Source organism: Lactuca sativa, chromosome 8 (assembly GCF_002870075.4).
Source record: "Lactuca sativa cultivar Salinas chromosome 8, Lsat_Salinas_v11, whole genome shotgun sequence".
NCBI classification, from domain to species: Eukaryota; Viridiplantae; Streptophyta; class Magnoliopsida; order Asterales; family Asteraceae; genus Lactuca; species Lactuca sativa.
Genome location: NC_056630.2, coordinates 340,738,371 through 340,751,160, shown reverse-complemented (window position 1 = coordinate 340,751,160; position 12,790 = coordinate 340,738,371). Strand labels below are relative to the sequence as shown.

Sequence of the window (12,790 nt, the reverse complement as noted above, 5' to 3'; positions counted from 1 at the left end):
TGATTGTGAGATCCTATATCATCCAGGGAAGCCAACGTGGTGGCCGTTGCTTTGAGCCGCAAGACGGCAGGGTTCCCGATTGGGAACATTTGTATGAGGATGATGGTGATTTCTCCTTTGTTAGATATAATCAAAGAGGCCCAGGTCGAGGGAGTGAAGAATCTGCATATAGTCGACCTTGAAGAGCTTCTGGAGTGCGGGTGGTTACAGACTGTCAGGAGAGTAGCCTTCGGACTCTTTGGACAAAAGGTGAGTCTTCTCACCATACCAATGGGTCTAAGGCACCAAGGCCGGCCCATTTTATGATAGTTGGTATACTTGTTGTGTAGAGGTGTGTGGCATGATTATGTGGTAATATGCGGTAGAGATAACATTTATGGTTGACAGTAGAGATAGCCTCTAAGGCTATGGTAGAGATAGTTTTTACAGCTAACGGTTGAGATAGCCTTTATGGCTAAGGGTAGAGATAGCTTTTATAGCTAACGGTAGAGATAGCTTTTATAGCTAACGGTAAAGATAGCCTTTATTTTTTTCATTTAAATTCAAAACACAAAAACAACAGCACTTCCAAATAAAACTTGATCGAATAGTGATGGATCTAACTGTGATTAAAAAAAAAAAAAAAAAGGTTTATATCCTCCGAGGAGCAACTTGGCTTGCATCCCTGAAGCAATGAAATGATCACGAGTCTGCAGGAGCTAAAAACTCCATCATCTGCATCCCTCGTCCAGCAACTGCAATTTGATACCGGTTCCTGTTTGACAAAAACATGAAGCAACATAAGCATGAGCATGAGCATGAGTATGCAACACCTGTTATATATACCTTCCACATACTCTAACATCCAATGCTTCTGGTTCCGGTACGCTAACGATCAAATGGGCCTTCTCACTTAATTTACCATCCACTGACGACACACGCCAACAACGAACACGCTGATCAAGCCCAGTAGAGAAAACCCAATGCCCGTCTGTCCAAACACCTATTTAACACAACACAACAGATATCAATCATACTTCTTCATCAGACCCAAGTCACAGTAGTAGAAAAAAACCAATCCTCTTTTCCAGCAAGAAAGAGAAAGTTGTTTCACCTTTTACAGCAGAGCAATGAGCCGAGGCAATTTCGTGAGGATGAGAAAATACAATCTGGTACTTATTTTGTAGACAATAATATGATGATGCATCTTTCTTACAACTTTTGTCTGTACCCATGACATCAAAAGTTAAAGAGTGGAGTGCTTGATCATCACCACCGCTTATAACATTGCAAGAGAAGCAAGATTCACAGCCTCTAACATCTGAAACATGCAGGCAATTCACCCCCGACTGGTGTGCATTTTTTACTACATGCACGGGCCATATCATATCTATTTCTTTTTCTTTTTCTTTTTCTTTTTCTTTTTCTTGTGAAGCAGCACAACCTAAATCATTATCACTTGTTTTTTCCAATGTCCGCCACTGACGACCACCTTGGCTTCCTCTTCCGGTGCGTGGCCTTGTCTGAAAGTTGTTGCAATCTTCCTTGTGCAGGACTGATACTTTCCGCATGAATGCTTCAACAGCTTCACTCACATCCCAAAACCCAATACTTCCATCTGTAGACCCACTAATAACCATAAACAGACTTCTCATCTGCTCACTTTTATCTGAAAAAACAAACGCCCTTCACGTTAATAAAAACACCAATACTACTGATGCTTGCAACAAACATGCATACAAAGCAATCTTTTTATCTTCCAACTCTTTTCAATTAGCATCCGTCATTTACATCCAATTAATGTTAGAAGAAAACATTGAACCTCATTACCAGTACCACAGAGGAAAACACTGAACACATGTCAATCACCCGCATTCGAGAAAGCTTAAATAGTGAGGACTAAAGATGGGCATGAGCATTTATCATTAAAGGAACAGATTCTATGCAACCAAAGGAGTCATGTGATCAAATCTTCCAAGCCAAGCTCTAATAAAGAAAAACAATATAATATACCCATGATTAGCACTCAAATAGATAAGCTCTAATTGAGTCTCATCAAATCATCAACAGCATGTCCCATAGGATCGACTATGAAATGAGATAAAAGCAGAACGATTAGCACACAGTAACATACATGGTATCCAGATTACATATTAATGATACATTAAAGTAAACCCAAGACCAACTATTTATAGCAAATTGCACACTGTTTGAATAGACTACACATCAGTCACCTTTAAAAGTTGCAAGGTCAGGAACAACGACATGTTCCAATGACAGAACTGGTGATGTGGAAGGAACCAATAGCGCAATGTCAAACCTGCAATGGTCAAAACAGTAGAAGAGATTGATGTTCTCTGGATTTGAAGAGAAACTAACTTCTTTCATGCAATCCAATATAAAAATCTACTCATAGCTGGGGAATGAAACTAGTCAAAATTAGTAGAAACGATGACTAAATGCAATTTAATACAGGTTTGTTTTATTTAAGATCTTTCTGCCAGGTTTTGACTCATGAAGATCCAAAAATCACCATCTTCTATATGGACAGAGTCACAAGTTTAACACTCAGGTACCAAAAAAAAAAACAGCACTCGTGTAAATCAAAAGACAAGTGCAATTTGTGTATTTTATGTGATGCATACCAAAGCCGATGTGGTAATACTAGAGCCCTTAACGTAACTGTGGCATCTGAGCAAGAAACAACAATGAAGCACACAGACATCCTGCAAGCAATAAGACAAATTAAAATTGGTAGAGTTGGGCGATAAGCACAAGTAAATAAAGTAATTGTTGAATCTGACACAGACACTACCTTGAACGAGAAAACTTGACAAGGAAAGCAGTGACAGCTAAGTAGCGCCAGTCATTTTCAAGAGCATCACTGCAGCAAACTTGTGTCTGTGGTTTGATCTTTTCTGGAGGAGGAGTAGTATCAACATCGTTAAGATTTTCTTTCTTTGATCCACGGTTTCTGGTTGGCAAATCACTGGAAAGCCACTGGAACGAGATTGATGAGGATGGAAGTGCTTCTTCAGTTTTAGGTCTTGAAGTTGAACTGAAACTGGCTTTACGCTTCCAAGCAGTTAGGACCCTTTTTGCACCTACTGAAATCAGCAGGAACTCATCTTCCAATAAACCTGTTCCTTGATCACTATCCAATGTTTCATCTACAATGGTATGTACCTTGAACACACAGCAAAGTGATCGCACAGCCGATCCACCAACATGCTCTCCAAGCAATTTTGAAGCAGACCAGTTATCAATACCCCAAGAATAACTGAGTGTACATTTTTGCACATCACTACATTAGCTAAGGAAGATAATAATTTCAAATACTAGCTGCCATGGGTTCAGTGCGAGAATATAATGAGTTAAAAGTTGTACCTTGTCAACCTCACAGTTCCATCTTCACAACCCGTTGCTACAAAAGCTGATTGAAAAGGCTGAGCCTGCTTTTCATCTGAACTTTTACTCAACTGTGTAGCATCATCGACAATGAAACATAGTGAGTGAATCTCTCTGCCATGGAATTGCAGATGGAGATTCTGAGGGTATATCCTACTATCACTGCTTGCTACCCACTGCTTGTGCATATAAATGACTTCATCCTGTGACCCAAATGGGAGAATTCAATAGTTAGCCAACATCTCGCATGAGAAAAGCAATCCAATCATAAGACAATAATACTAGAGGGACAACCTTTTAGATATATAGTTACTCCCTAATAATCTAGCATTCACATAAACACATTGAAAATGGAGGTGATTCTTTCTAACAGATGGTTAGTGTTTATGGCACAATATATTTGATGAAATAAATATACTCCTCTTTAGTAAGGGAAAAAAAAGAGCAGATTGTACTTTCTTCAACCACAAACCTTGACAAACGCAAAGCAATTCTTCATCTCTGGTACATCACCAAGAAAATAAGTATGAGGACGCCGCCATCCACCGCATGGAATTTCAGCTACCTGTTGCAACAAGAAAGCAAGACCAAACCAGCATTAAAAAGTGAACAAAGCAGATCAAGATAGAGTGATAGACAACAGACAAAGGGAGAGGAAAACAAGAGAGAACCTTTGTCTCAGTTGACAAATTCCATATTAAATAATCAGCTGATGTGAAGCCTATTGCATAGTTGTTATGACCCTCATTGTCATTGGGGAAGAGAGATCGAACCAAACTCAGCTCTTTTACTTGTTTCATTCCAATAAATTCCATTTTTTGTTTATATCCATCATATTCCATATAGCATATGCATCCATCTCCTCCAGTCTGAAGCAATGGCCAGTCGGTTAAATATATATATAAAAAATAGAAAAACATTTTAAGCTTAATATAGAACTACTACATATGGCAGAACATAACATACCGAGTGTATTTCAAAGGTACTTGGATTCAATCCATGGATGGAAACACTGCTCACACTTGATATGCCATGTGCTCCTTTGAAGTAATTTAAAGGGGCAATGTGTGCCACAGAAGCATCAGGTGCATCAAGCAACAAGGGAAATAAAACTAGATTACCACGAAGATCCCCACACACCAACACCTGATAGGAAAATCATGACGTCAACCACACACACACACACACATATGTATATATGATGGCAAAGATATACCTGTTCGTGAAATGATGCATCCAAGCATAGTATTCTTGTAGGAAAGCATGAGGTGAATTCTGCTACTAAAGATGCATTGGCATGCCCTGTTCCTTTTTCAGAACTGGACTGAAAAGTTTTGCATATCTTCCAAAGCTTCAATCTTCCTCTAGGATCAGCTGTAAATATATACCTATACAGTTGAAAATTTGCAATCAAATGTTAGGTCAGCATTGTTAATTTGACTATGTCCTAGGGGCTAGGACTCCAAAAATACTTTTCACTTCCTATATACTATAAACAAGATGATTGATTATATTTATTTATATGCGCACATAAGAGTAATGATTCAGGTGAACAATAATAGTATGTGCATTTATTGAAACAAGTCATAGACAAGTATAAGTTGAAGGGTACCTGTGGCCCAAAGACTTGCACCAATATGTTCCTAAAAGCTGCCTCTCAGCTTCAGCAGGCCAAGTAAATGATAGATTGAGCTCAGGTGTCTGAATATCAGCAATTCTCACGACAGTTAATCTTCCCTTTCCATCTCCCAAAGCAATCCAGTTCTCCACACAACCCGGGAATACGCTCATACAAACTATTGGAATCTCCTCTTGGCTACAGAAAAGCTGAGTCCATGCTACATCACCGGTATCAGATATTTTAGCAAGGTACAGGAAGCCATTGTTTGTGGCTACATAAAGCTCACATTCACTCGCAAGATGCATACAACGTACATATTCGCTTTTACTGCAAGTGCAACACATGTGAAGGTAACTAAAAGGTAGGTCTACTCAAAAGAATAATAATATCATTACAATATACCTGTCCATTAGTGCAGTACGCTTTGAATTTGGAATTTGGATGGTAAAGATCTGTTTTCTTTCATACTCTTCCAGACCATTGCATCTCTCTGATTCCAATTCCGATCCCATGGGCAAACAAGAATGCACTTTTATGGCAGAATCAAATCCAGCTGTAACAAGAAGAGAAGAGCTTGGATCATACAAGCATCGCCATACTCCCCTCCCTCTGTACGATAAAGTAGCACAATTTTTTTAGCTATAGTTTGTTGCATCCTAAGAACTATAGGACAACTTACATCAACATTCTTACTGAACATATGAGTTGAGCGCTTTTACAATACTTGTTAACATGATACTGAAAAATCAAAATAAAGATTGTCTGCAACTTACATATGCTCCTTGATTATTCTAAGTTGTGTTCCATCCAGTCCCCATACACGACATGTACAATCCTCGCCGACGGTGATGATTAACTGATACCAAAAAAAAAAAAAAAAGTAATGAAAACAGATATTTGTTGGCCACACCACACACATAACAAATGTAACTGAAATGGCACATCCAATGAACCAGAAAAGAGGTAATGTGATCCAGACTTGTTTTCCTTGTCTATAGCAAATGAAACAACGATGCACTGATTTTGAACTTATTTATTGATTTGACAGGGAAAGAGAGACTATTAACAAGGAAACATCCAAGTTAAACACATATTAGGCAATATCCCATTCAAATTGTTTTCACTAAAGAGAATAAAAATAAAGTGAAGTGAGAGGTGGGCTTACAGAGTCGGACATACAGCAATCCCAAACCCTGGCAGTGTGGCCAAATAGCACAGGCCCAGTGGAAGGAGAAACAGTCACCTCTGTTGTATCATCATCAGAGTCTCTTTTTCCAGTATGAACTTCCCAGATACGGGCACTGCACTAATAAGATATCAAAGGAATCAATATGAATAGTCAGTCAGAAGGCTGATAAAGTTGGGATGAGAATTGACCTGCGATCATCCGAGACAGACACCAGTTTTGATCCATCCAAAGACCATGTGATACGGAATATAGAACCTTCATGCCCCCCCAGTCTACATACTGGGACAGCTTTGTACTCACCCGTCTTTGATTTTGATCCCATAGGAAGAGTGTCTACTACTTTCCACACAATTATCTGCCAGGACAATTTTACAATCAACTATCTCATCATGTCTAGAAACTAATTTTACTAATGTAACTATCTATTATCTAACAGCCACCCGCCAAACTGATAATATATTTGACCAAAATACGGGTGGCTCGCAGTTGACTAGTTTGAATATCATTTTCAACTTTCAATAGAAAGCAATTTTGTGACCCCAAATGCCAATTCATCTTGGTAGCATCTGTTTTTTCTAATTGTATTTAAAATAAAAATAAAAAATAGTTACCTGGTTATAAATTGTACCAGATGCTACATGGAGAGAATCAATTCTGTGACCCCAAATGCGCATCGTATACAGAAGACATCTGTCTGTGAATGAAGGAAGGAGGAAAATGTGAAAAAGAGAAACAACAAACAATATCTTGAAAATACGTATGTAGCATTACGTAGTGTTGCAAGTGTAGGTAGGTAAAAAAGCATACATACCTGGAGAGCTCACCTGAAAGCTGATTGTAGATGTCAAGGTGTCCCAGAAATACAGAGTGTTGTCGGTGCATCCAATGGCAAGAAACTGACTCCCTTGAAGAATTACAGATTCCTACTACCGAGCAAGAACGTAAGGAACACAGGAGCGAACATTGGAGAAATCCATATATAGCAATCGAAATTAAAAGAGATTCTTTCACCACCTGTATGAAGCAAACATCCAAAACCCAGTGACCCAAATTAGGCAGGGACTGAAAAGAGAGGAGATGGACGATCGTTTGTTTGTTGTGATGCGGCAACTGAATGTTGAAGAGACATAATTTGAGCCTGCGCTCTCCAAAGACGGCGACTCTGAAAGTAAGTGATGTATCTGTTACTGTATCTGTTAGGGGAAGACAAGAAATGCCGTGCACCCTAACACCCTTGAAGACTTGAAAGGAAGCGATCATATTGCCAGTATGCAGGTCATAGAAAAGTAGCTGCGAACCAGTTCCTGGTTGACGATATAAAAAGAAAGTAAGGGAGGGATTAAATGGAAAGCAACAAGTTCCTTGAGAGAGTCAGGGTAGCATGGAACATAACAGTAATAATAAAAATCAAGTAGAGAACCAGCAAGGAGATAAGGAAGAGATGGAGACGGGGGAGGGAGGTGGAGAAAACACAGAGCTGAGATTTCTCCGAGGTACTGTCCGCTCTCCATTATTCTGACTGACCGGAAACTCTAGATTACAGATGACAAACAATTTTCTTTCTTTCTTCAGCGGGAGACGGCGTTTTTGTGAAAGGATGAAGAGGAGGTCAAACCGTCAAAGTCAAACAAACCACTTATGGCCTGGACTGGGCTGGCGTAGGCCCATTAATAGCAAAAAAAAATTATGTTAAGTAAAAATTTCCAATAACTATAAGTCGTTATGAATTTGGTAAATTGTATGCAAGAACCAAACGCCACGAGTTAACATCACCCTATCCTTCTTGCATATCGGCTTTTGTTAAATCGCACTCCTGTCAAAGGGTTTTATGAACGTTATCTTGGTTGGAATATTTATGTGGTTGCTTTATGTGGAAACCGATTAAAGGGGCGTTTGTTTTATCTTTTAAAACATCTTTTAGCTTTTAGAAAAAGATAGAAAGGCAAAAGATGTTTGGTAATCTTGTAAAAGCTACTTTTTTATATAAGGAAAAATAAACTTTTTGGAAAAGTTACAGAATCCTGACTTTTTGTAACTTTTTGTAAAAGGACTTTTAGCCAAACACCCCCTAAGACTGAAAAATATGAATAATAGACCCGACTACCCGAGAACATGATTTATGAAAACCAAGATCATGACCAACATTTATGGAGCCAAAACAAATCACTCCTATTCATACATTTCATAAGTCGGGGAAATGTTAAAAAAAATGACCTCAATAAGTCATATAGTCATTGCAATTGACTAAAAAGGCTTGAAAAATTCACTAAATGGCCAAAAAAAAACAGCTAGCAACCAGACTGGACCTTGAACCGGTTTATTAACCGATTTTCATTCAAAAACTACCAACCAGGCCAAATAGGACAAAACCATTCCTCATAAAATAGGTCTCAATTTTAACTGGTTTCTAGCTAGATCCTAGGTCGAAATTGGTTAGCCAATCTTAGCATGCAATTCTACATAGGATATGGAGAGTAACTGTGAATGTATAACCCAACAACGATAGCCGTCCGAGTGTTTTTTTTTTCAAGCCCGGATTCTAATTCATCCAATGTATCATTTTTGATATGCATACAATTTAATTACTCTTTGTACCTTTAATGAATTTGATAAATTACAAAATTATATTATGTCTAAATTTTATATGAACTTTGCAACACGCAACTAGAGATCACCTTGTGTAACTTAAGTTGGCAATAGCTGTCAACATTGACTGAGCAAATTAAAGTTGGGGAGTTTTTCACCAAGAATGCTCTTTATTCTAATAAGAAGCAAAAAAAAACCCTAAACTTCTTACAATCAAATGGCATCACCTCAACTTTGACTTGTGGTTCAATCACATCCGGGACCTAACACATGGAAAAATCACTAAAAAAGACCAACAAACACATAGCAAATTATGTAGCACAAAGCCACAAACCACTTGAACAAGCATTGGAATCGGAAAGAGCATAATAATAATTATTCCTACAAACAAAATTTCAACAGCTTGCAATCAGCAAACGGTTTTCAGGAGAGATATTAGATGGAACATATTTGACAAGCTCGGATTTTTCTAGTCCATGTTCCCTTATCCACATCAACCTCCCTGCATCAATTATATCTTTGCACATGAACCCTAGCACAGCCCGATCTCTTGCACACATATTTCTCAACAAATCATCATCATCATCATCACCTTCTAAAACCTTTTCATTTTCCCTGCTAAACAACATAAAATCACTCATCAGTACAACTAACTAAAAACACGGGTAATCAATTCATGAAAAGTTGATGGATAATTATTCCACTACTACATCTTTGTATCCGATTCTTCATGGTCTGCTGAATCTACAGCCCAGCTGGTAAACCATGTAACTGCATGGAACTCGTCTTTGCTCATCCCTTGACTTAAGAAAAAACTTTTATCTGCAACAACCCAACAAGCAAATATGTTCAACAACCCAACAAGCAATATATAAATATTGAAAAGGAGTCGGGTGACAGATCTTACTGATATAATGCTTCCATTGACACAGATGGTGGCAACATGTTGCAATTGAAAGTCCTCTCAGGTAAGATGTGCTGCCATTTTCCCCAACACAACATCTTAAGGTCATATCTGTCAAAACAATTGATTACATGTCTTATCTTATCTCTTCTCTTCGAGGGACAACAACAACTCAAACAAAGCAAAACCAGCATTACATTACCAGTTGCAGGCCCACACAGATGTTTTCCGATTGCCAAATAAGGAACTCCTTGTAATGACCCGATTGCATTCAGATTCAAGTCCTCAACTGCACAAAAAATATAAATCAAATCTTTTGTGCTTCTGCTATAGACATCATCCTCAGACTAGTTTTCATAAATCATAATCATCTTGAATTTGTGCTGACTAATGGTGCCTTTCGAAAGGTAATCAACAAATGTTCAAGAAAGTTTCAGTTTTCAATAGAAAAAAGTTGTGTTATAATTGACATGCAAATATGACCTCACCATATATAAATATAATATAACACATCGTGGAGGACCATATGTATAATAGATTGTTTTTTTTCTTTTTCAGAATTAATACATCACAAAGACACAAGGATCAAGCACGCGCTACTACTGGAACCATATATAAGATTATATGATAAAATAAGAAAAATACAAGTTTTGACCAAATCCTTACTGTCTATTCTCAACCGCTCTAGCATCAAGCTCTCTTTTTGTCGCAAGCTTCGATCTGCCTGATACTCAGGGATAGAGTTGAAAATTGTAAGTAGCAATAAACCACATTGAGGAACATAACATGGTAGCCAGGTTGTGTTTGTTTGTTTACCCAGTGTGATTGATTTATATTATATCATTTAATTGAATTCAGTTCAACATATAAGAAAGAAAGCAAAACAAAGTGACCTTAAGTTTATATGACTTGCGCTCAATCAAGAAGACTTTTGAGACCCCGTAACAGTCTGCTAGCATTTGTGTCAAGTAACCCCTTCCAGCTCCAAACTCAACCACCGCAGGAGAATGAAGCTGTTCCCCAACACTAGAACAAGACTTGATTGCTCCCAGTTTTTCCAAGTTTCCAAGAATTGACGCCTGCTGGATAACATGCTTTTCTTGAAATGGTATTTTCCTGAAACTAGACACATTTAATAATAATAATAATAAAAAGACCAGTGCTTCTGTATTTCACTAGATAACTCAGAATCAGAACTTAGAGCTTTGGCTCTAGGAGTACAGCAGAAGCAGAATTTAGAGCTTTCGCTCTAAGTATTTGTGAAGGAATCTGGCTAAAAAGACTGTTGGTTGAACTAGGACTCTTTACAGAGGGATCTATAAAAATGCTTTGTGGTAAGCAAGATGCCATTAGTATCCCTAAGAATCATGTTCATCATGACAAGACAAAACATGTTGAGATAGATAGACATTTCATCACCGAGAAGATTGAAAATGCCACAACTGAAAGTCTGAAACTATTTATGCTCCATCAAGATTTCAAACAGACGACATTCTTACCAAGGATCATCTTTGATGAATTAATGTGGTGCAAGCTGGGAATTTTTGACATACATAACCAAGCTTGAGATTTATGTATTAAATTAAAGACAGGAAGGTAATTTCGTCATAAACATGAAAGAAAAACAAAAACAGGATGAAGGGGAAAAGTCCTTCAATAAAAACTTTTGTCCATGGGAGCTGGCACCAGTTGATACATACTTTGTGGACTCACATGACATCAAAGTTACAAAGCACCATAAATAGGTTCGACAATTGAAAGGGTAACTAATGAATCACAATACCCTGAAATACTAAATGATGTTGCACTATAGGCACCAGTATATGTATATGTTGTATATGTTATTAGTCTAAGAAAAGTGTATGTGACTATAGAATTATTGTAGTCATCTGAGAGGTCTTCTCTAGATCAGTGAGGAATGAAACAACTATTATTTTAGAGGTTTCCAACCTGGAGCTCATTGTCATGACTCATGAGTTACGCTTATTTAGGAACAATTTCATCTAAAATCCACGCAAGGAAAGGCATTTGGATTAGAAAGCTACAGTTTGCATACCATACCAGTCATTTGCGCGGTTAATCCAATTCCTGCAAACTTCCGGGATGTTGTAAGAGTCTTGAATGTCCTTGCATATGGAAGCGTGAACAGACTTTATTTTTTCGATTAGTTTGATCAACTCAGGTACAGTGATACATTGCACAGCCATCCTCTTGGACTCTGAGGAAACGTCTTCATCTTCTTCATCGCCTCCATTAATGCCCTTTTGGTAGAAAGGTTGGAGGGACAGCGAGTTGTTATGTTTGAGCAACGGACACCGTCTAAGGTGATTCTCAAGGTTGGATTCCAGTACAGAGCTGTTCCATTACATGGGATAGAATCATATTACGAACTATAGAAAGAGGAAAACTGAACATTCAATAATGGACAGTGGAGAAGAGCGAAAACTTACTGGGAGGGGTCTATTGAGCACTGAATCCACCTGTCATCCGACCTTGTAGAGTGGTTGCCGCAGAACCTATATTGGAAATACGCCAAGTTAAAATCTTGAGGAAGCGTGTTGGGTAATGCTTAGTGCTTAGCTTACTCGGTATTAGGGAGCGGGGGAATTGCACAAAATCTCTTCTTTTTGAGCAACCAAAACTTGCATCTAACCCCCATTCTCCGTGGCGCCTAAACCCTAAAAAGGGCTCCGCTTTGCCCAGCTGGTTGCCGCCTCCTCACAAGAGTCCACGGTGGTATATGCCGCTCAGGACTACAGAAACCAAAAGACCTGGAGGCTGGAGTTCCAGTTGATTGTTACACAAGACCATCTCCAACCTAGTGTTTGCTTTAGTCTGTTATGATTTAAAAAATAATGCCAATAGGTGAGAGAAGGCAACATGAAAATGATTTTCGAAGGTAATTAACTTTTGTATTTGTATTCATTTGGTCCATTTTTTTTTTATATTCAATATATCATTGAACTTGTTGTTGGTGTTTACCATAGTCCTTTTGACCGGCTTTTGACATGTGATAGCCGGTCAAAGGGTTATGGTGAACACAAACAACAAGTTCGATGGTATGTTGAGTACAAAAAAAAAAAGGAAAGGGACCAAATGAGAA

General features: G+C 38.2%; 2 protein-coding genes across 6 annotated transcripts; both read right to left on the bottom strand.

Moving 5' to 3' along the window:
* Window positions 1-495: 495 nt before the first annotated feature.
* Window positions 496-7,884, bottom strand: LOC111882766 (uncharacterized). 3 transcript variants are annotated; one of them, XM_042897523.2, is made up of 20 exons: window positions 7,618-7,884; window positions 7,212-7,501; window positions 7,009-7,120; window positions 6,809-6,891; window positions 6,386-6,552; window positions 6,174-6,309; window positions 5,782-5,864; window positions 5,411-5,617; window positions 5,000-5,335; window positions 4,604-4,775; window positions 4,354-4,533; window positions 4,059-4,256; window positions 3,860-3,952; window positions 3,367-3,590; window positions 2,795-3,259; window positions 2,625-2,705; window positions 2,214-2,299; window positions 1,094-1,648; window positions 837-982; window positions 496-754 (listed from the first exon to the last, which is right to left on the bottom strand). In XM_042897523.2, the coding sequence occupies exons 1-20, from the start codon at window positions 7,706-7,708 to the stop codon at window positions 599-601; spliced, it is 3,861 nt and encodes a 1,286-aa protein (XP_042753457.1). In that variant the 5' UTR covers window positions 7,709-7,884; the 3' UTR covers window positions 496-598. The 3 variants fall into 3 exon arrangements, with proteins under 3 accessions (XP_042753457.1, XP_023734896.1, XP_042753458.1); XM_023879128.3 differs by having other exon boundaries at window positions 826-982; window positions 7,618-7,882; XM_042897524.2 differs by lacking the exon at window positions 7,618-7,884 and having other exon boundaries at window positions 7,022-7,120; window positions 7,212-7,351.
* Window positions 7,885-9,087: 1,203 nt separating this feature from the next.
* Window positions 9,088-12,520, bottom strand: LOC111882767 (tRNA:m(4)X modification enzyme TRM13). 3 transcript variants are annotated; one of them, XM_023879131.3, is made up of 9 exons: window positions 12,273-12,520; window positions 12,138-12,203; window positions 11,749-12,042; window positions 10,581-10,809; window positions 10,354-10,411; window positions 9,890-9,976; window positions 9,691-9,798; window positions 9,494-9,605; window positions 9,088-9,398 (listed from the first exon to the last, which is right to left on the bottom strand). In XM_023879131.3, the coding sequence occupies exons 1-9, from the start codon at window positions 12,344-12,346 to the stop codon at window positions 9,179-9,181; spliced, it is 1,248 nt and encodes a 415-aa protein (XP_023734899.1). In that variant the 5' UTR covers window positions 12,347-12,520; the 3' UTR covers window positions 9,088-9,178. The 3 variants fall into 3 exon arrangements, with proteins under 3 accessions (XP_023734899.1, XP_023734898.1, XP_023734900.1); XM_023879130.3 differs by having other exon boundaries at window positions 9,088-9,401; window positions 12,273-12,518; XM_023879132.3 differs by having other exon boundaries at window positions 9,088-9,401; window positions 10,581-10,803; window positions 12,273-12,517.
* Between the last annotated feature and the right edge of the window lie 270 nt (window positions 12,521-12,790).